This window comes from Carettochelys insculpta, chromosome 2 (assembly GCF_033958435.1).
Source record: "Carettochelys insculpta isolate YL-2023 chromosome 2, ASM3395843v1, whole genome shotgun sequence".
NCBI classification, from domain to species: Eukaryota; Metazoa; Chordata; order Testudines; family Carettochelyidae; genus Carettochelys; species Carettochelys insculpta.
In genome coordinates, this window is record NC_134138.1 from 29,829,263 (window position 1) to 29,855,522 (window position 26,260).

The 26,260-nt window shown below is 43.6% G+C and overlaps 1 protein-coding gene across 2 annotated transcripts in view; it reads left to right on the plus strand.

Annotated features, from left to right (window-relative positions):
* EXT1 (exostosin glycosyltransferase 1) overlaps positions 1 to 26,260 on the plus strand; it is a 259,522-nt gene that overhangs the window by 221,764 nt on the left and 11,498 nt on the right. The window contains exons 3-9 of one of the 2 annotated variants that reach the window (XM_074986740.1): positions 1,885 to 1,992; positions 7,658 to 7,777; positions 13,117 to 13,249; positions 15,130 to 15,248; positions 15,970 to 16,065; positions 19,737 to 19,826; positions 24,575 to 24,735. In XM_074986740.1, the coding sequence (XP_074842841.1) occupies positions 1,885 to 1,992; positions 7,658 to 7,777; positions 13,117 to 13,249; positions 15,130 to 15,248; positions 15,970 to 16,065; positions 19,737 to 19,826; positions 24,575 to 24,735 (827 nt within the window). The remainder of the gene's footprint in view (positions 1 to 1,884; positions 1,993 to 7,657; positions 7,778 to 13,116; positions 13,250 to 15,129; positions 15,249 to 15,969; positions 16,066 to 19,736; positions 19,827 to 24,574; positions 24,736 to 26,260) is intronic. The other variant, XM_074986742.1, reaches the window with a different exon arrangement.

The window sequence follows — 26,260 nt, forward strand, 5'->3', positions numbered from 1 at the left end:
AAGGCTGTTCCAACCTGCTGCTGTCTGTATGTTTAAAATGTTCTTCCATATTGCGTCAGAGGCTGGAGCCCCCAACTCCTCTTCACCTTTTGAAATCTTTCAGTCACTAAGTCCTTTTCTTTGGTTTGGCCAGCAATGGAGAGTGAAGATATAAGGTTTGAATATCCTGTGATAGGCAGTGTGTTTCATTAGCAGGGCCTACTAAATTCACAGCCATGAAAACTGGTCTCCTCACATGAAACTTGGTCTTTTATGTGCTTTTGCCTTACACTGTACAGATTTCCATGGGGGAGATGAGTGTTTCTCAAATTGGAGGGCCTGATCCAAAAGGGGGTTGTAGGAAGGTCCCAAGTTATTTTACAGAGGTTGTGATATTGTTGCCCTTACAGTGCTTTCAGAGCTGGGCAGCTAGAGAGTGCCAGATGCTGGCCAGGTATCCAGATCTAAGGCAGGACCACAGAAATAAGAATGTGAATACCATACCTTGCCATCTTTACGTCTGCACTGCTGTCTTTAGAGCTGGATGGCCAGAGGGTGGTGACTGCTAACCCAGGGCCTAGTTCTGCAAGCCGCAGAGCAGAAACCAGGGTGGCAATACCATAGCTTGTCATTCTTACTTCTGCACAGCTGCTGTTGGCAGCACAAGAACGAACATACTGGGTCAGACCAGAGGTCCAGTTAGCCCAGTATCCTGTCTTCTGACAGTGGCCAATGCCATATGCCCTTAAGGGAGTGAACAGATCAGGTATCAAAGAGGTAGTCGTGTTAGTCTGTATCTTTGAGAACAACAAGAAGTCCTGTGGCACCTTACAGACTAACAAATATTTTGGAGCATCAGCTTCCATGGGCAAAGACCTGCTTCATCAGATGCATGAGTGGGGGGTGGGTTTCAGAGGAGTATTTAACGAGTGGGGTCCCAGTAAAAGGGAGGGCCAGAGCTGACAAGGTCTATTCAGTCAAGTTGGAAATGGCCCATTATCAGTAGTGTGTATCAAAAGGGGAAAAAACAAGTCAGACCAGACAGTGGAGAGTGCATCTGATGACGCGGGTCTTTGCCTACAAAAGCTTATGCTCCAACAGGTCAGGTAATTATTTAGTGATCCGTCTCCTGTCAGCCATTTCCAGCCTCTGACAAACAGAGGCTAGGGGTGCCATTCCTACCTCTCCTGGCTCATAGCCGTTGATGGACCTAACCTCCGTGGTTTTTTTCTCTCTCTTTTTTGAACCCTGTTAAAGTTCTGGTCTTCACAACCTCCTCTGACAAGGAGTTCCACCAGGCCAACTGTGCACTGTGTGAAGCAAAACTTCACTTTGTTAGTTCCTCCTTCTGAAGGCAGCGCTGCCACCAGCAGCAGTGCTGAAGTAAGGGTAGCAGTACTGCAGCCCCCCTTCAGTAGTCTTGTTACCCCTCACCACACAACGTTCTCAGGTGTACAAAGGGGGATAGCTAAACATCTACCCTCACAGCAAAGAGCTATAGTATTAAATATCAAATACCTTTTCAAAAGGGTTGTTGTGAGCCATCTTATGTAATTTTAGTAGAGAATTACCTCACTAAAAACCCCAGTTGGGGCACAAAACCTCTACGTCCGGGTGGACGTTTTCCTTTGCAGGTGACAAATCAGGGTTTCCTTCATGAAAACAAATCTGAAACCTGTTTAGAGAACAGAGATCAGCTGGAATCTTGGCAGATGTATTGTTATGTCTGCCTTGTTGGGCTCCTTTCAGGTTTTCCTTTTTAATGCCTTTCATGAGAGCGTGCATCCTGACTTCTGCAGAAAAAGCCAATAATTCAATTTGCATGGACTTCAGAGTTCATGCTAATCAATGACCACCCACTCGCTGCCTCTTCCCTTCTCATGTCTCCAATACCTCTGTGTGCAGGCCGCCTGTGTCCCAGTTATGCTGAGCAATGGATGGGAGTTGCCATTCTCCGAAGTGATTGATTGGAACCAAGCAGCCGTCATAGGGGATGAGAGATTGTTATTACAGGTAAGAAAGTGGCTGTGGTCTTCAGCAGATCACTAGAGTTCTGCTGCACTATCTAAGCTTGCAGGAAGATGAATCCAATAGGTCAGCCACAAAAGAAACTTTTATCAGGAGGGAATCATCTCTTTCACTCTAAATAGGAACTTATTTAATATGGCATCATCCATTTTCTGACCGGAAGGTCACACAAACCACTAGACCCCTTATTTAAACACAGAGTCTCTTTAAGAGTATTAAATTTCTTTTGGATGCTTCTCTAATGGGGTGTCCTCTGTTATCTGTAAAATAAGTGCCTGCGGGTGTACATATCACTTGAGATCAATATCTGCCACCCGTACTTGAGCTGCATAATACCTTACTCTGCAAATAGATGTGCTGATATAAATTGCCATATGTACAGGTGACACTGACGATATTATGTGTGGAGTAAGGTGGTACCCGACCTGGGAGTGGGAGGCAGAATCTTCACCTTCCATTTCTGTACCTCACTTTGTCATTTTAAGGGTGATGCTACGTATGGCCATGGAGCATTGTGAGGCTCAGTGAATTGTTTATCTCCACGAGGGGCATTGAAACAGGGAGCTGTAGAATTGCCACCCATGGGTGGTGTTAGTTATTATCTGCTGCTTTTTTTTTTCACGACTTTCAGTAATACCATTTCTGTTGTTTCTTCAAAAATCACTTAGAAGCCAAAGTATACAGGGATAGTATCAAGGAACACCAGTGAAAATTTTCTTCAGTGCAGCACCAAAGCTGTGGCTGTTGCCCATTGGCTAGGGCACTGAACTGAGATTTGGGTTCTAGATTCCTGTCTCTGCCACAGAGCTGCTGTGTGAGCTTGGACAACTCACTTATCTCTCTGTGCCTCCGTTCCCCTTCCCTGCACCCAGTAAAATGGGCACTATGATTTTTGTATGATTTCTAAAGCATTTGTGGCTGATGGTTGAAGTGCCACATTTTTAAAGATATTTAGTACTGAGGCACTACAAATTAGTAGGAGGAAGGTGCTCATCTCTTTTGAAAATCCCACTAGAGACATTCTTTTGTATCTTTAGTTGAGGAAATGCTTTAAAAGCTGACCCCCAAAAGCCCTGCTTAGAAGACCACTAATATGAATTAATTGCAAAAATAAAAATAAGGTAATTTTTGCTTTGAAGAAAAATACATTTTTGTAAACAAAATTATTTCAAAATACATGCATTTGCCACTCTTTGTGCCTTCCTGTAATATGCCATCAGTCCTCTTCACAGCTGCTTCCTTATTGAACAGCTACTGTGCTGTTATTAACAGTGTTTTTAAAGTGCTGGCACAGAGCCTGAATGTCTGCTCTGGGAGATGTTTTTGTGATGTTGCTGTTTTTCATTTCCGGTTTTAGAATAGCTCGGATGTTGTTATTTGCATATTCTTGTTACCATAGAACCAGTTTAGCTCTAGTCTTAATGTAGTCCTCCTGCATTTATTTTTGTAGGATATTCTTTTTTCCTCTTTAATTTTATTAAGATATCATCTGGCTCTAATAACTGCAGTATAATCCTGCCAGATTAGTGTTAATGTGTCATTTTCCTCACCTGTCTTTCTGGACAAAGAGATTATAAACAGAAGCTCTTGATTTTTGCTTTCCAGCTGTTGTAACAGCCCAGTCGCACAGGCAGGCTAAGGAATTCTCTGTCCTAGGCACATAATGTATGGCAGAGGTGGGCAAGCTTTTTGGCTTGAGGGCCATATTGGGGTTCAGAAATTATGTGGAGGGCCAGGTAAGGAAGACTACGGGAGGCTGTGCTGCTTCAAACACCCAGACTCCACTTACTGACTACCCCCCATTATCTCCTACCCACCACTTGCTCAAGCTCCTCTGTTCCGTGATCACACCCCAGTGACTCCCACCTCCATCTAACCTCCCTGCTCCCTTTCCCCCAACTGTCATCCAGTGACTCCTATCCAAACCCCTTCTCCCTGTCCCCTGATCATCCTACATAGCCTCCCACCTCCTTCCCAAACCCTCCTTCTCCCTGCCCTGAAGGAAATCCCACCCTGACCTCCTCCCCTGCCCCCTGATTGCCCTCCAAGACCCCCATCTCTTAGCCAATCCCCTGCTCTCCACCCCTGGCCACACCCTCTGGAGCAGGTGGTGCAGCAGCCATGCCACCTTCCTAGAGCTCATAGCTATGCCACCTGGATCAACAGAGCTGGTGGCATGCTCAGAATGCCACCCAGGAGCTGGGGAAGCTGAAGCTGGGCCTGCAGCGGAAGGTCCAGGAACTGGCTTCCCTGGATGGGAGCCCAGGAGCCAGATCCAGGGGTCTGGCAGGCCAGATGTGTCCCACAGGCCATAGTTTGTCCCCTTCTGGTTTATGATCTTGTACATGAAGCACAGATGTCTGTGGAACTTTCAGGGTCAGAACTACTTCTGCATGACAAAGGCGTGAGCATTCCATTCTTGGAGATGGGTGTCCATTGGTGACCGTCACAAGAGCAAGCCCCGTGGAATGGCCTCATGATGCCATGAAACATTTATGTCTATTAGAAGTCATGTCCTATGATCATACTAAAATGCATTCACGGTAATATGAATGCTGTTGATAATGGTGCTGTGAGCCCGTATCTCTCTACACCCGTACTTGCAGAAACCTAATAGAAAACAATCCACTGTATAATCTGTACCAGAGAACTGAATTTTGTAGGAGAGTGGTATAAACGCAAATAGTAACGTGCCTGATTTGTATGTATGATAAGTGGCTACCATATGCCCCACCCTGTGTGTGTTGCTTCTTTTACAGGAAAAATCAAGCAAGAGAATTTCTTCATCCTGACCACCTTACTTCTGTATTGTAACCCACGTCCTTGGTTCCTTGTCCTGTTAGTCCCCAGTTCATAGTCTCAGCAGGCCCACCAATAGGGGAGAGGAGCAAAGAAGGCAATTACCTGGGGCCTGGTGATTCAAAGAGGCCTAGGACCCTCAGCTGCAATCACTGCTACTGGGATTGCACAGTACCAGGCCCTTTAAATTGAGTGCTGGAGTGCCAGGCCCTTTCAATTGGCTTCAGAGCACCATGTCGCACATTCTTCATTCTGCATGTCTCAGCACCCCTGTAAGGAGTAGGGTGTCAGGCAGACTGAGCAGGGACATGGCCACAGCCCTGCTCCTTCTGCTTGAGGTCCCACCCCTTACAGGGGCATGGAGACACCCCACTACACACACAAACACACGTTTCCCAGGGGTCTGTGGAAGTTGTCAGCCCCCTGGGTCTGAGGCAATGTCTCTTGTGCAGTGGAAGCAGGGTTGTGACTGCTGCCCATGTAGACATACCTGAGACAGCTTTAATCTACCTAATTTTAAGTATCTGTGGCAGAAAAGCTGCAACAGCGCAATCTTCAGTGCAAGATGTACAATCTGGCGTGGGACTCTGGGTGCCTATTAGCATGGATTGACTGTGCTAAAGTGTGTGCTGCCAGGGGTTCACTGCTATCAGGACATGAGCTGCCTAATATAAAGCTACCTTGGGTGTTTCTGCATGTACATATGTATCTCACACACGACTGCAGTATGTAGACAACCCTCAGGCTGCATCGAGATGTACCTTGAAGGTCGATGGCTATTAAGCAATTTTTGGTATGCCAGTTGCATACCAAAAATCGACTTTGCAGCTGTCGACTTCTGTGCCTGTCTTCACAGCAGAAGGTTGACAGGAGTGCTCCTCCCATCGATCTTCCTTACTCTACCATGCAGCGCAGGAGGAGTTCCAGGGTTGACTTTGACCCTGGAACATGCCCTTTTTGTGCATGCATGAAACAGCACCCTAAAAGATCAACCTAGAGCGGTTGATCTTCTCCAGTGAGTGTAGATGTAGCCTTAGATCGTAAGATTTTTTGAGGCAGAAACTTCTCTTCCTTTTCAGCACCTAACAATGAGAGTGATGATCCTGGTTGGGAGTTGTGGGCACTACCTGAATGCAAATGAGAAAGAATAATTGTATAAGATCTGAGGACCCCTCCTGAATCTCTTTAACATATCAAATCTTAAAACCTGGAATCCTTCTCTGGATCATGTTTCTTATGCAATAATTTCATACAAGTGTATATGAAACTTCCCAAGAATGTTTGCCACCAAACTCTTTCAAAACATTATATGAACAATACGTGTATTTTGATCAGAGATGTCTTATGTGGGATCTGTGTGTGTATGTGTTTAGGAGTGTGAGTGTTTAGGTTAATCTAATAACTAAATGGACAGTGCTAATAACATTTATCAAAGCAAAATCTGGTGCCAGTATGTAGTTAGCCCTAAAAGGAAATATATGAAAGACTTGTGAGAAATGGGAGAAGGAGGTAGCTGGACTTGAAATAACTAGACATAGTCACCAAAGCAAAACAACTTCCCATTCCTAAAAAAAGTGAACACCCACCCACTACACTGAAGGGGCCTCATTCTCATTTACACTTGGGCATCTAAGACCACCTGACAGTGTAAAGAGATCTTAAAGTAAGAATAAATTACAGTTACAGCCACTCTAATGACCTTTTACTTACATTGCTGCAGCAGTGTATGGAAAGCTTAGGGCTTGTCTACATGGGGAATTAATGGGAAAGTTAGTACAAAAATATATAGGGCATGAATTTAAAGGGCAGTAGCTATTTCCTATTAACTCTCCACTTTTTTGCCATTTAGGGTAAATCACTTCCAGCGGGGACTGGCCTAAACTGCGCAAAGGACTCTTGATGCAGAATAAGTGTCCACATGAGGAGCTAATGTGGTGTAGCCAATCCCCACTAACTGTTCTGCACCAGTTAGTCCAGGCTTCTCCCTGAGTAAACAAAATCTTAGTGTAAATGGGAACCTGGCATTTAAGAAGCTCATAAGAGTCCACACAGATGCCGGATTTTCTCCAAAGTGAAGAAGGGTGGGGATGTGGGTTCACGCAGGCATCTGCCTCCCCGCCCCCTCCAATCTGGTTTGTAGGAGAACTTTTTTCAGGAAGAGCGATAGTAGGAGGTATATCCTAAAACATGTGGAAAGCTCTACCAGAATTGAAGCTCCATACTGTGTCCAGTGAAAAACGTGATCGTTTTTTTCCTTGTAAATAGCAGATATTGAGTGAACTTGTTTTTTCTTCTCCCTACATTATTTCATAGACTGGTGGCTTTTCAGCAGATGCTGTGATAAGTTCTTCAGGACACTGATGTTCCCACATTGGGAAGGTGACTGCAGTAGCAGATCCCTTTAATATACTTTCGTAATGGAGATTATTGTTGGACTCTAACAACCTGCAGCTACTAGTATGTTAAATTAGTAGTTTGCAAAAGCTTTGTATGCCGGGATTTACGGAAGAGTTCCTCAGTGTGAGTTTCCACCATTCCAGAAGGGAGAAAAGTAGCATTTGCTACCACAGAAACAACTTTTTTTAAAAAACAAGGAATTACTAGTTTAATCCTAAAGTTGGCCAATAGGCTCAAATACCAAAGGTCATAAAGGGTGTCACCCATTCATTTTCCAGTAGCTGTTCTTTATGTTAATTCACGTATCTGTATCGGGTGGGGGCACTGCCTGATACTGATCTGTATTGCTGGGCAGGAGAAGAGAATGCTCATTTCAGAGTCTGAAGAATGTATTAATTTGATCAGCTTCCATTGTTTTCCACACCATCTGATTGTAGTGCACCTTGTATTACAGATTCCTTCTACAATCAGGTCTATCCATCAGGATAAAATCCTAGCACTTAGACAGCAGACACAGTTCTTGTGGGAGGCTTATTTTTCTTCAGTTGAGAAGATTGTATTGACCACACTAGAGGTGAGTAACAATTCTCAGATATTAGTCAGAGCAGCGATGTTCCTTAATATGTCTGCCACCGTCTGCGCTGAGCTGTTGTATGACCTTGGCTTTCATGGCATATGATTGGTCACTGGAAAAACCTTCAGCAGCTTGATAACTTTTCTCCCCTAAGGAAATATTTTCTTCATTATTGGAATCCACATAAGAAAACTGACATGATGACAAATGGGAGCCACCTGACACGTGGAAAAGTTGACTCATGCCATCTCGGCTTCTCAAGGCTTTATGGCTCATGAATCAGTATTCCTGTCATTCATGGTGAATGTGATCCTGTAAAGGACCTTACTAGAACTCACTTTGGAAGAAATACAACTGGAAAGCTCCTTTTCTCCCATGCTCCCTTAATGTTTTGATGCCCTTTCACAGGTCTTATGTTCTGCAAGTGGCTGCTTCTATGTCACCGAAGATTTAGCAGATGGGTGCATTTCCCAGGGGAGGTAGAAGGTGACATAAAGGAGTCTAGCTATGGACAGCCAGAGCTCGTTGTACTCCATCCACTCTTCCTCCTTAGCCCAATGCAGGTTGTGAAGGAGGCGGCATACAGTGGCTCTGCATTCACTGACATCTCTTCTGCAATTGGGGTGTCCCTAGCTGGGGTGTTGAGCTTGATTTCTATTCCCTTTGTTTCATTTACAGAATCTTTCCCCATGTCCCTCAAGTGTAATTTTAGGGCTGAATTGAAATGTCATCAATCATGTAGCTACAGCTGTCAGTTGACTAGGGGAAAGTTACTAACGCCTGAAGCTAGGATTTAGGAAGCTGCTAGCTAAGGAAAGTGAGCTTAGTTGCAAGGAAGACTGAGGATAAAACGGGGAAAGAGTTGCAAGGTTTTAATTTAATAAAACCAAATCAGGCATATCCTGTCCTGTGTTTTTGAGATTGTTTTTGTTTAACCCAGGATAAGATATCTCACAAAACCATTCCTATGTATTAACAGTAATTCTGTTCAGTGGGAAATAATATGCATGCTCAGATGTTCATTCCAGAGTCCAGCAATCACTAGGAAAGCCTGAATTATTTTCTTTCAGAGAGAAGATAAAAGGTTTGTTTTTTATGTAGGTGTTAAAAGTTGGTAGATCAAATGTGCCCTCAGCTTAAAATCTGATGTGGGGCAGCAAATCCTGTAGGGAGAAGGAATGGATTTGCTCTGGTAGTTACTTTCCATCTCTAACTGTAATGCCATAATACAGCAATATCTTGATGATCCTACCTGTCATTTAGACGAGGCTACTGCAGTGCAATGTACCTGGGTATGAAGCCATCAGCTCCTAGGGAATTTCAAAGGGCATAGAATACTGCAACGTGTCTCCTCAGAAACATGGACTACCATAAGCACATCAGACCTGTCCCCGACACTCTACCCTGGCTTCTGTAGAATGTGAACACAAGTTAAGGCTGAAGGACTTATTTCAGGATGCTCAGTGGCCTCCACTCTCCATATCATCACTTAAAGCTCTAGGACGAAACCCGTGGTGAACAAATATGTGGAGCGGGAATACCATGGAACTTTGTGCCTTGACACAATGCTTGGCTATGCAGGTGGCAGCTTGCACTTGGGAGCTGGACTTTAACCATGAAGGGAGGGAGCGCTTCATCTGCTCTAAGTGCAAGGCACACTTTTTAGCTCTTTTCTGTTAGCAACAGAGAACAGTGTAGAAATTTGGGAGACAGAAACTAGTCATACCCAGCTTACACAATTCTTCCCTGGGAATATGGGAAGTGAGAGAGAACATACCACGTGTAACAGGTGTTTAGTGCAAAACTTGTGTAACCACGCACAGTGGTTAACTATGTAGTGGTACCTAGACCACTTCACAGAGAGAGGATAAGTGTCCTCTACAGCCTAAGCTGAGAGCCAGCTGGCCTTTTCCTCAAGCTGTAGAGGTACCTGCTCTAAGCTCCGGAAGTCGCAGGTCTGAGCCTGCCTGTGAGCAGTTACATTTGTCAGACGCTCAAACACCGCAGAGATTGGGCCAATACAAGAACCTGCATGAGACAGAATAATGTGGGGTAGTGGAGACGAAAAGACTATTCCAGCCACACATTCCATGTAGACAGCAAAGATCCATCCAGAGTGCCTAACCTCTTCCTTATAAAACTGCCGGTGTTCCATAATCACCAGAGAGCCTCTAAAGCTGGTTAGCTGTATTTGGAAGTCTCTGCAATACGTTTAGCAAATAACTATATGCTTTAGATATTTTAATTGGTTAGCTCTTCATGGATTCCTTTCGTTCTTTTCTATTTCCTTTTCTTTGAGTTTTCTTTTGTCCATGCCATTCTTATAGGCTGCAAGGATTCTTATGTAGGGCAGAAACGAAGTTCTCTCTAAGTTGCATGGCCATGCAGCTTCGTGCTAAGCCCTGCTGAAGGGCTCAGGGCTGCCACAGGGAGAGTAAGCCCTGAAGCTGTCACTGCTGGGAGTATGCAGCAGCCACAGCTGGAAGAGAGGGATTCCCTCCCTGCCAGCCCCAGAACAGAACTGCCACGGCCAGGGCAACTCTGTGCTGGGGCCGATGGGGAAGTAGTGAGCCTGTCAAACCTGGAGCCACTTCCTGCACCTGAAATCCCTCATCTCCAGCCCCATCTTAAAGCCCACACATCCTAGTCTAGAGTCTATTCCCATCCTGACCCTCCACATCCAACCCAGAGCTTGTACTCCCTCCTGCACCCCAGGCTTGAGCCCCTCACCAAACCTTGAGCCCTTATTTGAACCCCAGAGCCATCATCCACAGCCCTCACCCACTCCTGCACCCCTGTGTCAACCCACCCCCTCCTATATTTCAAATCCTTTGGCCCTGTCCCATAGCCAGGAGCCCCTGCTGCACCCCAGCCCCAATCCAGAGCCCACACCCCCAGCCAGACCCCTCGCCCCCTCCCATACCCCAGCTATCGTCCTCAGCCTGGAGTTCCCAGTTAGTTCTGAACTCGCATTTAGCGCCCTCAGCCCCGCCCATACCACATACTGTCCATGTGCAGAGTGACTTTTGTTATGTGGTACATCCCCTCCCCATTGGTTCCCATAAAGAAAGTTATTCCATACATGGACATAGAAATTGGAGGGTAGGCTCAGGAGTCAGCCCGTGGAATAGCCCACATTTAACAGATGGTACCTTAATTTGTAGCCAGAAGTGCCATAAATCTGTGTGCTGTCTGTTAAATATGGGCTGTTCTGCAGGTTAGCTCCTGAGCCTACCATGTAACAGTACCCGTACTGCCCACTTCTTCAGAAGCGGGTCTTTGGCCATGAAAGCTTATGCTCCAAAATGTGTTAGTCTATAAGGTGCCACAGGACTTCTTGTTGTTTTCGAAGATACAGACTAACTCGGCTGCCCCTCAGTCAGTAGTACCCATATGTGTCACGTCACACAGGTCTGCCTCACATGTCATAAAGGTTGCATATGTTGCATGGTATCAGAAGTCTCTTTCAAGATGAAACTGTTTTGTGCTGGGTGTACATTGAAAGAGCATCAGTTGTCAGACTTGTGTTTCCCCGAAGCATTGATGGTTACTGGAGCAGTGGAAACTTGTATCTTTTATGAAAACCTACTCACCACCTAAACCTGCAGACAACTTCTTACCTGCTTGTAAATCAGTTCTGAGAAAAGGTGGACTAGAAGGAGGGTTAGGAACTAATCCCATCTAGTTGTTCATTAGATGGTAGAATATTTGCAATTTCTAGTTTCTCTCTGTATTTTTCTAATCTCTTGCTACATTCAGTGACATAGATTAAAAGGAGGCGAGAAGGTCATCACTACCTTTTCCCACAGAAAATGTCCCATGGCCGAAGCATGTAACTTTGCATCTATTAATGGAAATACCTAGAGATGCACTTGTTTGTGTAACAGTTCAGTTCTGACACAGTCTTGAGTTCACTAGTCTCATGTGAAAAATGCTGCTAGTTTGACTTTAAGGTTTTTCCTGTTCATTTTGCATGTAATAACAAAGACATATGGACTTTTGGGACAGCCTTCATTCACACGCTTTATCACCCAAATATCACATTACCCACATGGCCTTGAACATGCCGTACCTCGATGACAAGCTCAGTCAATTACTCTTCCCAAGCATGGTTTTTCCTTTCAAATGTTATTGTGTACCAACACTTTGAGTATATAAAATTCATTTGATCATTTCAGACATATAGTACTGTTAATGTTATTCTATGGACTGTGTTATACAGGAAATGATGAGATCGTCTAATGACCCTCACAAAGATACACATCTTTTCTCTAATCCAATGAGCTTACACCAGTAGTTACCCAAATGTCTTTCCATGCTCAATGAAGTGGGAACTTGTGTAAACACACCAGGGCAGATACCTATGCAAAAGATATTTATGAGATCTGATGTAATTAGTCACTTTGGCCATGTCTACACTAGCCCCAAACTTCGAAATGGCCACGCAAATTGCCATTTTGAAGTTTACTAATGAAGCGCTGAAATGCATATTCAGCGCTTCATTAGCATGAGGGCGGCTGCGGCGCTTCGAAATTGACATGGCTCGCGGCCGCGCGGCTCATCCAGACGGGACTCCTTTTCGAAAGGACCCCGCCTACTTCGAAGTCCCCTTATTCCTATGAGCAGATGGGAATAAGGGGACTTCGAAGTAGGCGGGGTCCTTTCGAAAAGGAGCCCCGTCGGGACAAGCCGCGTGGCTGCGAGCCGCATCAATTTCGAAGTGCCGCGGCCACCCGCATGCTAATGAAGCACTGAATATGCATTTCAGCGCTTCATTAGTAAACTTTGAAATGGCCATTTGCGTGGCCATTTCAAAGTTTGGGGCTAGTGTAGACGTAGCCTTTGTCAAATAGCTTAATTATGAAATGAAGGAAAAAATACCAGCCCAGCCTGTTTGGCTTGGAAGTCTGTCTTTGTATGTTTTAAAGTTTTCATTATCTCAAAACAATACTCATCTTTTGTAATTCCATTCTTGACTTAACATTTTATGCAAGTCATGGTTGGCAAACTCTAGAATGAACTAATCAGGCTTACAACTGATGAATGATTTTTAGATGGGAAAATATTTCACTTTAAATGCAGACTCTAATGAATTGCAAGATCTCTACATCCACAGAAACTAATGAGGTAGTTTGAATCCCGTTAGCCAATGTTTCACATTGCTGAGAATGTGCACAAGTGTTTAGGTTTGGTGTCGTCTTAAAAGAGATTAAACAGGATGCCAAGTAATTTGCATCAGTACGTTTTACAAAATGTGGAGTGATTGCAGTCTGTCAGTTGGTGAAGACTTTACTGATGACCATTACAACTTATTTAAAAATATCTTCCTTATTTTCCAGATTATTCAGGACAGAATATTTAAGCACATATCACGTAACAGTTTAATATGGAACAAACATCCTGGAGGGTTATTCGTGTTGCCACAGTATTCCTCATATCTGGGAGATTTTCCTTACTACTATGCTAATCTAGGTGAGTGAATTCTTGCTTCTGGACCTCACATATATAAGTATATTGTTGATTTCTGGACAGTGTTTTGTAAATGGCTCTCCAGAAATGTCTAGCTAATGGTATTCTTGTTTTGTCCAGTCCTCCAAAACAGTTGCTCTGCACATTTTCAGACTACCATATTTGTGAGCCTGATTTGTCTTGCATGCCCCAAGTTTCGCCTCACTTAAAAACTATTTGCTTAAAAATCAGACCTAAACATACAAGTGTCACAGCACATTATTACTGAAAAATTGTCTACTTTCCCATTTTAACCTATACTTATAAATTATATCAATTAGAATATAAATATCTTACTTAGATTTCAGTGTATAATATATTCAGTAGTATAAATAAGTCATTGACTATGAAACTTTAGTTTGTAGTAACTTTGCTAGTACTTTTTACATGGCCTCTTGAAAACTAGGCAAATACCTAGAGGAGCTGATTATCCCATGGAAGACCTCTGACTACCCCAGGGGTACACCTTTCTCTGGATGAGAACCACTGCTCCAAACTACTGCTCCTTGCTGGATGGACTGTCATTGACTGACCTTCATAAATAGAGGATAGCATGTCAGCCCTCTAATATCTGCCACTTGCAGAGAATATTGTAACAAATTCATGTCCTCCCTGTACTTTCGGGTCATCATTATGTTGCAGATCAGTAGCTGACTACTTTATGGCAACATCGGATATTTTACATGCATTGTTTAGTTCTGCTTGACAATACTTAGAAACAACAGAGACTATTATATACCATTAATGGTTGTTCTCTGAGTTCATTGACAATATAGACCAACTTCATCCCACTTCTTCAGAGGCCCTATATGGGGTTTTGGTTGAGTAAGAGGAACTGAGAAGAGTTTGATTCCTGGCTCCTTTAGTGTGACTGAGTATTGAAGGCTGCAAGGGAGAATACCTGCAGCTTCAACAGTTATTGTTATCAGAAGTTCCAACACTGGTGCCAGCAGCATGGGTCTGACAAGCAGCTCAAAGAATCCCTGTTATAGTGTAAAAGGAAGAGTTAGATATTGAGTTGATGTGGAATAAGAACTAAGAGGAGAAATAGAACTGTTCCATCCAGGTTGTGGGCCTGGATGAGATGGAAGGAGAAAGGTATTTGCAACAGTCATAAAGGTAGGAAGCAGACAGGACTTACCACGTGCCACCAGTATATGAGGTGGTGGCAGGATGACTGGAATCTTATTTCACAGCAACTTGCAGATACATAAGTATGGATGGATGGGGGATTGTACTTCAGTGAGCAGGAAAAATAGCTAGTCATCAACTCAGATGATAGTTGCAGCTTTTTGTGTGGGTGAAGTTGCCTTTGGGTCAGCTGTGGAGGAAAAAGGAGAGGACACGACATGACTCTGAGGGATGCTGGAACAGAGGGGAGAAAGGAGGAGTTGCTGATGGAGCTAGCGGAGAGGCAGGAAGAGAGCACCAAGAAGCCAGCATCTGTCAGGAAGTTCAAGGGGAGGAGCAATTAGTCATAGCAGTGGCAACAAAAATCAGGTAGCATGAAGAAGCCCTTAGACTTGCCCAGGAGAACTTAACGGATAAACTTGGCAAGGAGAGAAAGCCGGATTGTAGGACATCCAGAAGGGAATCAGAGGAAAGCATGGCAGAGCAGTGGTGTTACTATAGACAATGCATTCAGAGATCTGGGAAGCCTACGAGAAGGAGTGCACTCTCGATACCAGAAGCTCCAGAGGACCCAGGATACTGGATGAGATGGTCTGATCCAACATGGTGGTTCCTTTGTTCTTAAATGGTTTTTTTCCATCTCTGACTTCTTTGATTTACACTGCCCAAGGCAGCCTGGGCTTTCTTCAGCTTGCATTTATTTTTCATTTCAGGTCTCAAGCCCCCTTCCAAATTCACTGCCGTTATCCATGCAGTAACTCCCTTGGTTTCCCAATCTCAGCCTGTGCTGAAACTCCTGGTTGCGGTAGCCAAGTCCCAGTACTGTGCACAGGTGAGCCCTGCTGTTAGACTGTCAATCGCATTTGAGACGAAGCCATCGCAGAAGCAAAGCCCTGTACTGGCTGTGTGTCTTGTCACTTCCCCACCTTTCAAAATCCTGGTTTTAAATTTTAATCCTCGCTGTCTCTGAGATCACTACAATCGGAGACCTTATCCAGATAGCTGGGGGATAAAAGCTCTGAACTTTAGCAAAAGTGGCAAACAGATGATCACACAAGCTCCAATTTATTTCGGGATCAGAGGTAAAATGATGGCTGTGCTTTAAGACTAGAGCAGGGGTATAATGTAAATAACAAAAGGGTCAATCAGCCTAAAGGACTATGGACTGCCTTACCTCCCTTTATCTCAGCAGCATTTGGGCTTCTGTGATACTATCTCAAGAGGGTAGTAAGATTGCTCTCTTCCAGGAGTTGTAGTGCTTAGGACTTCAGCAAGTACCCAGCTAAACTCATGACACCCTTCTGAGTGAGGCTGGAGACTCTCTGGTTTCCTCTTCAGACAGTGTTTGCGGGGATGTCGCATTTACTGCCAGGGTGGGTGAGTAGCTGGGGAATGTTATAGTTCTGCCAACTGGATATTAATTTGATTTTGCTGCCTTTTTTTTGAAACTCTTGATCTGGATCTATTTGGTGCTCAGGATTTCTCAGGTTTGAACTCTGCAGCCGTCTGTGTACCCATGTGTGTCTAACACTGTAGGTCATTATTCCTTTCAGATCATTGTGTTATGGAATTGTGATAAGCCCCTCCCAGCCAAACACCGCTGGCCTGCCACGTCTGTGCCTGTCATAGTCATCGAAGGGGAGAGCAAGGTAGGTGGAGACAAGAGCAGTCAAAGATTGCACACACGGTGCAGTGGGACTGGGTACTTATTTTTCCACCTGACAAATGTTTTGTGGTGACCTTCTTTTGCTTCTGCTTTTTATACCAACGTGATCGGAGACACGCCGAAGGTTCAGTGCATGAAGTTTGCCCTTTAATCGCGTCAGCTGTTGCGCAACATGGCAATCAATACTGCAGATCTGAGTAGGGTGACCAAGTCTCCCTGCCCAAATACAGAGAGGGAGATATGGGGGGAGGGGCAGCTCCTCCCAGCCCCACCAAGCCCCGGGAGCTGGGAAGGAAGCAGCAGCTGCCAGTGCTCCCTGAGAGCCCCGAGGAAGCAGCAGCCACCGGCAATCTCCCCAGAGTGCCAGGGGAGCAGCAGCTGCACGTGTTCCCCCGCTTCCCTGAGGCTCAGCGAAGTGACTCCCACCAGCAGTTGCGCCTGGGCAGTTGCTGGTGGAAAAGGTCGGGGGGGACCCAAATATGGGACAGTGAGTCCCTTTTAAAAAATAAGTTGAGACGCCTTTTTGGCATCCCAAATACAGCACCATGCTACCCAACATGGGATGAGTGGTCACCCCAATTCTGAGAGTGGCATAAGGGATCTAACTTTCCAACATGGCCACCTAGAGAGTTGCTGCTAATTTTGCATGCCTGTCCCTGTGGCAGGTGCATTCAGTTAGTATTGCACAAATGCTAGCCTGAGCGTTCTGAGGCAGGAAATGAGGGTCCTGCATCTGTGTTCGCATTTGGAAATTAGGGTCCCAGAGAAACTGGCAAGCATGTTATCTACTGCCTTATGAGAAGGTAGTGCTTATGTGGCTTGTATGGCTGTCCGTCATTGAGCCAGGTACACTGTTGCCCTCCCCTTTCTGTAGTCATTAGGATGAGTGCAAAGTGTGAAAAAAATGTGAGAATAGGGTCATTTTCTTCTTGCTTTGAACTTCTGTGAATGATACACCAGAGCAATGTCATGGAGTAGAGAATCAGTTCCATTCTTCATCATCCCCCTTTAATGCCACTGTTGGAAGTCAAACCAAAGGTGTGTGAGTTGAGCCAGTCTGTGATGTTTAGCATCTTTCTTTCTCCATAAATTCACAATGTGATGTTTTATCTGCTATGGCTCTAAAATCCCATTGTGAATTTTTACACCTCATCTTCACTCTTTTTCCCAGTGGCCTTAACAAGGGGAAAGCTGTGGCACAGCTAAGCTGGTAGCTAATAGTTCTGCCTAATTCACTGGACATGTAAATGGTCAAGAAATTGCTGCATGCTTACAGGGAAGCTGCTGTTGCTGCTTGGGGATTTTTGACCATTGCAGACATTTTCTATTTTCATACTCTGAGAATTACCTGGTGGATGGGAGGTGGGGCTTGGGAAGACCACCCAGGCCAGTTCTAAGCATGTGAGGGAACTGTCCTGTGAGCTGTTTAATATCCAAATGAAACTTCGGAGTTTCCACAGGTGTATTTATAGTGGACAATATCTCCTTTCTGTCATCACATCGCGTACCAACTGGCTGCTGAAACAGAAAAGCTGCTTGTTTTCACAAGTCTCTCTTAGTTGCTGCACTCCAAAGATGTAAAAAAAAAAAAAAAAAAAACTTTTATAGCTGGCATTTCTCTAGGATCTTCCTTCCAAGGATTGCAGAGTACTTTAAGTCTTCTATCACGCCTGTGAAATACAAAGAAAACCATTATTGCACCCATTTTACAGGTGGCACTACTTGGATAGTGGTAAAAGTTGGTGACTAGCCTAAGCTCACATAGTAAAAGACAGAACCAGAACTGATTTCTTGGCTTCCACTTCTGTTCTTTAGCTTTAAGAGCAGTGTAAGTATTTAATTGCATGGGGCAGTTTCCCCTTCTTGACTGTTTATTTTCCTTCCTATTTAAAGCCAATTAAAATTCCTCTATGGAAACCAATCTTACCTCTTTTACTTTTTGTACTCGTTTCTCATGGAATTGTTACTGATAGCCTCCACAGGAATAACTGTGGCTACCTGTTATACTGGCCTTTCCTCCACAACCATGACATCCTGTGACAGCTGAATTCCAGCCAAACAATGACAGTTGTGTAGAAGACAGAGCATTCGTGAGAGCTAGTCCAGAACTTTGGAACTCACTTCCACATGAGCTCACTGTGTGTTTTCAATGCTAACTGCAAAACTCATCTTGTTTCATCTGAGTTTTCACTCGATTTCTTAACATACAATGCATTCAATAATTCTTTATTGGTATGACAACCTTTATAAGTGCTGTCAAAGTATAATAAAGAGATATGCCTCACAAGTATCTGTTAGCGGCTGGCACTCACAGTGCACCTTCTCTTGCACAGGTGTGCGTGCGTGCACACACACGCGCGCGCAAACAATCTATACACTAAGGAAGCTATTTGTTCCTACGGGTTGGCTAAGGAGAAGGACAGAGCAATGCATGTGTTTTGTTCTGTATCCATTTTTCAGTACTCAAAAGAGGCTTAGATCCCTCTTGTAACACAGACTAAAAATTATTCAGATAGATTCTACTTTTCCCCTCTCTCACATCTGGCTCAAGTTACACTGAGACTTATCCCTGACTATCACTACAAACCAGGTTTACACACCCAGTTAAGCCAGTTGGGTGTGTGTAGGGGGTGGGGGGTGGTGGTGGTGGTGGTGGTGATTACTACTACAATACCAACTGTGCATGCAGTTATACCCATAGAAAGATGCCTTATTCCCTGTATAGTTTTATTTTCCTTCCAGTACAGGAATAGCTATACCTGTGTGAACACTTTTATACCAGTATAATTGCATCTACACGTGGAGTTTTGTGCAACATTAATTATATCAGGGGACTGCAAACTTTCTGAGGCGGAGTGCTGAAATTTGACCTTTTGATCTGTATAAATGATCCAAGTGCCAGTGACGCTTTTGATAGTCACTGATAATCCTACCTACAACAGCTTCACCATTAAATAAATAAAGATGCAGAGTGTTACTGTTTAGGTGGTGGTTAGTAGTATTAGCTGGTCTTTTGTTAACTCACAGGCTACATGGAGGAGGAGGGGCAGGGCTGAGCTTCTGCCTCGCATGCTGATGGAAATTGGCTCGCATACCACTCTTGGCACCCATTCTGGGGGTTGCTGACCCCTGAACTATGCCATTACAATTTAATCAGTACAACATTTATGTTTAGACAAGGCCAGAGATGCCAGGGTCATCACCTTGCCAACAGAATAGCTGTATCAGAGGTACACAGTCTCTGCGCATTTCTTTTTCTGTTATTCTCACACTGGGGAGTGAGGTGGAGGAGGGGAGGGAGAAGTCAAGCTGCCAGACAAGTGTCAGATGTGGAGTTCTTCAAGGCTATCTAGTTCTCAGCAGATGCAGTTACCATTTGGGTTTTGGAGGATGGCAGCCTGCTCAGGAGAGCCAGATCTGCTCAGAAGTAAATTCCTCAGGTACAGGATATCAGCTGATTGCCAGCTAATGGAAAAAGACAACCATTCACCCTTGAGCTGAGAAATTTTTCCTATCAGATAAAGATGTACAATGTGTCACAGACTAAATAAGAGTAAAGCATAAAATGAAGTATGCGGAAGGGTTATTTTCCCTTCCCTTGGAAAAGAGTGGCTCAAATGATGTCCCTCTCACCCCTCTCTTTGAAATCCACAGGTTATGAGCAGTCGCTTCCTCCCTTACGACAACATAGTCACGGATGCTGTGCTTAGCCTCGATGAGGACACCGTACTTTCAACCACCGAGGTAAGACCCAACCTCTTGAAATCTCTGTGACTTTTCCAGTGTGTTGTCCGCTCTTGCTAAGACCAGTGTGCCAGAACATGTGTGTGCAATAATAAAAACAACAAGGAGTCGTGTGACACCTTACAGACTAACAAACTTATTTGGGTATCACCTTTCCTGGGCTGGAGCCCACTTTGTCAGATGCATGAATGGAAACTTCAATTTGGCAGGTATCTTCCTCTTTCTTTCTTCTGAAACAGCCTGACACGCCTCTGAATCTTGTGTGTTATCATATTTCCTGCTCACACCATGGATTTCATGTACTGCACATGTCTCAGAAGTCCTGCTGCTCCCTGCCAGTAGGAGAACGTTTTTTCATTGTTAATTGGCATCCTTAGCAAGTGGGTTTTCCCTCCTTTATCTTTTTAGTAATCTAGGCAGATGTGGGCAGCTAACAGCAGTTTTAGCATTAACTTTCCACTGTGCTGATCATGGTTCCTCCTTTTCCCACACGTTGGTTTCAATGATAGGGCATTATTTCTATATTGAAGCCAGTATTTCTGCCTTGGTACAAGTGTGTTGATTTTCTTCAACACACACACGCACTAACAATATCACTGTACTGTACAGCTGAAGATGTATTATGGCTCAGATGTTCAGGCATTTGTGCCTGGAGCAAGACTGTACTGGATAAATAAAAAAGAAAGAAAGAAAGAAAAAACCACTGAGAAAAAGGAAAGATTCTGTAGAAAACCAGTTTTTATAACTGGGATGAGTATTGATTTCTGGAACCTTGTCCTGAAAGCCTCAGAGGAGACAAACGACTGTTCATATAAAAGCACAATATATTGGAAATACATTATTAATGGTGGCTATTGGAAAGCGTGGGGGCTTGATTTTCTTTTCAGTCATCTGGTCCTTTTGCCTTCTGTTATTGCCTCCAGAACCATTTCCTTCCCCTCACAGGCTACTCTTACTATTATCAATAATCGTGGCCCTTTAGATGATGTCATTGGGGAAGGGATGCCCGAATGTTTTGCCATACCTGATTTACCTCAGTGGATCTCCTCTCCAGTGTGGAACTGCTAGTTCCAGCATACAGTCCTTCAGCTAAGAACATAAAAATGGCCATACTGGGTCAGACTAAAAAAGTCCACTAAGCTCTGTATCCTGTCTTCTGACCGTGGCCAAAGCCAGGTGTATCAGAGGGAGTGAACAGAACAGGTGATCATCAAGTGATCCCTACCCTGTGTCCCATTCCCCTCTTCTGACAAACAGGGACTAGGGACACCATCCCTGGCCATCTGTGCTCATAACCACTGACGGCCCTATCCTTCATGAATTTGTCTAGTTCTCTTTTGAACCCTGTTAGTCTTGGCCTTCACAACGAGGAGTTGATTGTTTGTTGCATGTTGTTTTAAACCTGATGACTTTTACATTCATTTTTTGATCCCTAGTTCTGGTGTTATGGGAACAAGTAAATACCTTTTCTTTATTTACTTTATCAACAGCAGTCATGATTTTACAGATTCTGTCATATCCCCTTCTTAGTCTCCTCTTTTCTAAGCAGAAAAGTCCAAGTCTTTTTCGTCTCCCTTCATATGGAAGCCATTGCAAACCGAAACATCAAACTGATCTTCCATAGTCCCCATCTGCTGCACTCTGTATTGTAGAAGGGAGTAGCGTTGTCCCTCAGGCTGCACCTGGGCCATTCCTGCTAGATCAGGAAGAAGGCTGTCCCTGCAAGGGGGCACGATAGGTCCAGCATTCTCCAAGAAACTCCTTGCGCTGGCCCAGAACTCTAGATATTGCACAAGACAAGGTGCAATACTAGTCCTCTTGAAATCAATGGCAAAACTCCCACCGATTTTGCTTCAGGCTGGAATATTACCCAGAGTTTCTTGCAAGGTACTACAGTAGCCGGTTTTGTTATTCCCACCACTCTGCGCCCCTCATCATTTTAGTGGCTGTAGCCCTAGTCATTGCACTTTGCTTTGGTCACACAAAGCAAATGATTTGCAACATTTTTTATTGAATTTGGCCCTTTTTATGTTAAACAAATGGCAGAATTTTTGCGTTTGCTTGTTTTGTGAAATTATTTTTGAATTTCTTTGCAGCATATTCACTTGTCTCAGTGACTTGCTGCAAATAGTTAAAAGTGTGTGTGTGTGTGTGTGTGTGTGTGTGTGTGAGAGAGAGAGAGAGAGAGAGAAAGCGAGTTTCACAGGTCAGTTGGGCCCCTGTCGTGCAAAGGAGAACATATGGACAGGCCTCTGAGCCTAGGTACAGCCACATTCACTTCAGTGGCACAGAATGTGGAGGCAGGAGTTTACTGCACAGTTTTCTTTTCAAGATAGAGTCCTTGAGACAGCCTGTGTTCCCTGATTGGATGCCTTATGTAAATAAACCCAAACTGCATTTTAAACGTAACTGAATTGTTGCATTCAGAATTCCCTTTCAGCTGACATTTGTACTTAAAATCCATTTTCACAGCTCTTCATCTTGGAGAAAGCAAACTGAAAATTCCTAAACATAGTCAAATTGACACATTTTCCACTCTTTGCTCACCTCCAGGGTTAATACAGGTTTTTCGTTTTTAATGAAATGAAATGTAATTTCCACTGTTTTTATTTCCAAGAGTAGCAACCCAAAAGTGCTGCTTGGAGAGATATTTATATGGGAAGCAATTAGACATCAATATCGGTTGGAAATTATATGGGGGTTGAAGTGACTGGTTGCTTTTCCTGCTGATAAGCCAAGTGGTAATGCTGCTTAACATTATCTGGGATGGGGAGTATTTTAAGGGACTAAACTGTGGCTTGTCTTCTCCTCGGGAGCTCAGCCTATTTTAATGCCTTTTTCTCTTACAAGGACAGATATTTAAACAATGCATCAGTGAGGACATGAGCTGTATTAGTAGTAGTAGTAGTAATTTGTAGATGTAGGTGATTTACTCTTTATTTTTCTTAACCTGAGATTCTCAACTCATCTAAGGAAAAGAGATGACAAGTTTACAGGAAAAGTCCTTAAGATGAACTTAAATACTTTTATGTGATCATTCAGGTCTCATCAAATCATTGTCACAAGAATAACATTTTTTCTACACTAGGTTTCCAGCTGGTTTAAGTTCCTTAAAACAAAATAAAATAATAGAATATGCCTCTAACTGCACGTTCCAATGCATTTGTCTTTGTACAGCTTGAACCTCTCTAATCTGGAACACTCTCATCTGGCAACATCCCCAATCCAGCATGATTGTAGTTAGCTGGATGACCGTTTAGCATGGGTGTGGCCAAGTTTCCTGTGGTCCCATAAAATTTGCTTCCAGCCACCAGTCCTGGCTGTCAGTATTCCATGCTGTTATTTAGCTGTAATTTACTCCTGAATGTCTTCTAAGAGACCAATAAGCAGTGGAAGTGCTGGTAATACTATTAGACAGTTTTGATCTCCCATGGTCCAGCAAATTCTCTCATACAGCACCAGTCAGGTCCCATGGATGCCAGATTAGAGAGATTCAATCTGTAATAATTACAAGGAAATGTAACTGTTCTAATGGAAGTGATGCTGTATTGTACCTATAATATGTGTGACTCCTTAGCACCACAAATCTGAGGGTATGTCTACACTAGAATAAAAGTCGACCTCTGATACACAATTTTAGCTACACCAATTGCATAGCTAAAATCAACTTACCAGCAGTCAACGTCAACGTCCATCTACATGGAGAAAGGTTGACAGGCGCGTTTCTCCCATCAACCTCCCTTAATCCTCACCACTCACAAGAAGTTCCAGGGTTGACTTTGACACCAGATGGGTGAATCAGAACTCCAGAAGATTGACCCTCAGCGGGTCAATCTTCTGCAGTAGTGTGCCTATAGCCTGAAATTCTGGTCATGTTTGCTTAAAGATTCATTGGGAGCTTTTTGAGCAAAATTTTAACTGAGCCTAGTTTGAACTTTGGACTGTACTGAGGATTAACAATTTGTGTGTGGTACTGTGATGCATCTCAATAGCTGTGCATGGTTTTGGTCTGAGTGTTTATAGTTGGCTTTTGCTCCCCTTCTCTTCCTTGATGGGCTTGCTGACCTCCAACACATTTTTGTGCTCAGTTTTTGGGATATTAAAATTATCATAGCAAAGAGACCATTAGCAGTTGCCAGCTCTCTGTTTTATCATGAAGCTCCTGATAAAGTACTTCGCATAAAGCCCTGGTTCCTCGAGTCTTGTTAAATACATGAGAAAAGACTTAAAAGCATGATTCCACTGTCTCCTAATAGCTGAAAAAGGGAAATACATAGAAGCCTACACTTATTATTTTTAAAACACATGATTTTTAAACTAATCTTGCTTTTGGAGGGCCTGACATTTGGTTTTTAAATGCGTCAGGTTGGTGACATTGAATTAGTGCGCCAAGTATAGTTGAGATGCTTCAAGGTGCATGATGAGAGGATATGCTATTGCACAGAAGTATGAAGACACACACATACAAGTCTATGTGAGAAAGTTTGAATTGTAAAGGGCATAGCTGCAAAATGTTGATGTAATACTGCAGCTCTGTAGATTTCTTTTAACAGATAAAATTAAAATGTGCATAATTACAGGGCAAAATGTCAAGCAATCACTTTAATTTACTGATGAATACACCGAACTAATGTTTTGCAACAGTTCCAAGATTTTGAATTATGAATTAGTAGCGAGATAATATTTTGTTTTGTTGACAATTACTGAAACTGTTTGATTATTCATTTGGCATTCGTCTTTGCCTGCAGGTGGATTTTGCCTTTACAGTATGGCAGAGTTTTCCAGAGAGGATTGTAGGGTACCCTGCTCGCAGTCACTTTTGGGATAATACTAAGGAGAGATGGGGCTATACATCCAAGTGGACAAATGACTATTCCATGGTATTGACAGGAGCTGCTATTTACCACAAGTAAGAAACTAAAGCATCTTTGTCTTTTATTGTGTACAGGAGTCTTTAATTTTTATTTGTATGTATTTATTTGTTATTGAAGGTGGTGAATAAATTTTCTAACCAAAAGAAGGAATGAAAATCTTATCCCTTCACCCCCAAAAAGCACTCTTATGTCCACTCCACTCCAAAAAAAAAAAAATAGGTGTGGGAGCTCTACTTTGCTTGTAGGGTAATGATTTTAAATTCCTAGTCTGGATGTGGACGTCTATAAAACTGTGTTCCCTCAATATCCTTTGAAGTGACTTGTATTTTGCAGCACTCTAACATCAGGAATTGTGCACTTCAAAGAAGCCCAGATTTATTAAATTCCTGGGCCAAAAGGCCTCTAGTGCAGAGGAGTGCAGGTTAGTGCCAAGCTGACTGTGGGTAGCTGACTGTGGTAGCTGGTAGTCCTGCTAAGTCTTCCAGCCACCCTTTAATCTTTAGTGCAGTGACACCTTGCAGTGTATTGGAGAGGATTCAGATTATTGCCATTTTGAGTAGAGCGGGGTTAGATACATAGGAGGCCTCTCTTAGCTTTTAATAATGTCAGATTGTACGGATGTATCTGATCCATTTCCCACAAAAGAAGAAACAGACACTGGTTAAAATAGGATATGGATTTATTTAGGTCCACAGTAGAATTATGTGAACTGCAATTGTGAAGGCCTTATTAAGCCATATTCCATTTTTTCTCTTATCCACACCTGCTGATTTTTCTCTTGCTTCAATATGTTCTTCCATAGTGTTACCCATTCAGGCTACAACAATGCATGTAGACCGGTCAGAATTCTAGTCTTCTGTTATCTTGCTTAAGATTTGAACTCTGCTCTATTTCTCTCAAACTCTCTCAACATTCTTGCCCATAAGTTTAGGAAATACAGATTGAATCCTTGGACTGTAAAATGGATAGAAAGTTGGCTTGACGGTTGGGCCCAACGGGAAGTGGTCAATGGCTCAATATCTGGATGGCGGTCAGATTCAAGCAAAGTGCCGAAAGGCTCGGTTCTAGGGCTGGTGGTGTTCAACATCTTTATTAATGACCTGGATGAGGGACTTCATTGCACCCTCAGCAAGTTTGCAGATGACACAAACTAGGGAGAGAGGTGGATACGTTGGAGATAGAGAGAAAATCCAGAGTGACCTGGATAAATTGGAGGATTGGGCCAAAAGAAATCTGATATGGTTCAACAAGGAGAAGTGTAGAGTCCTGCACCTGGGGTGGAAGAATCCCAAGCATTGTTATAGGCTGGGGACTGACTGGCTAAGCAGCAGTACAGTGGAAAGGAACACGGGGGTTATGGTGGATGAAAGGTTGAATGTGAGTAAAGAGTGTGCCCTTGCAGCCGAGAAGGCTAACAGCATACAAGGGTGCATAAGGAGAAGCATTTTGAGCAGATCTAGAAAAGTAGTTGTTCCCCTCTATTCAGCACTTAGTGAGGCCACATCTGAAATATTGTGCCCAGTTTTGGGCCCCCCAGTGTAAAAAGGACATGGATGTACT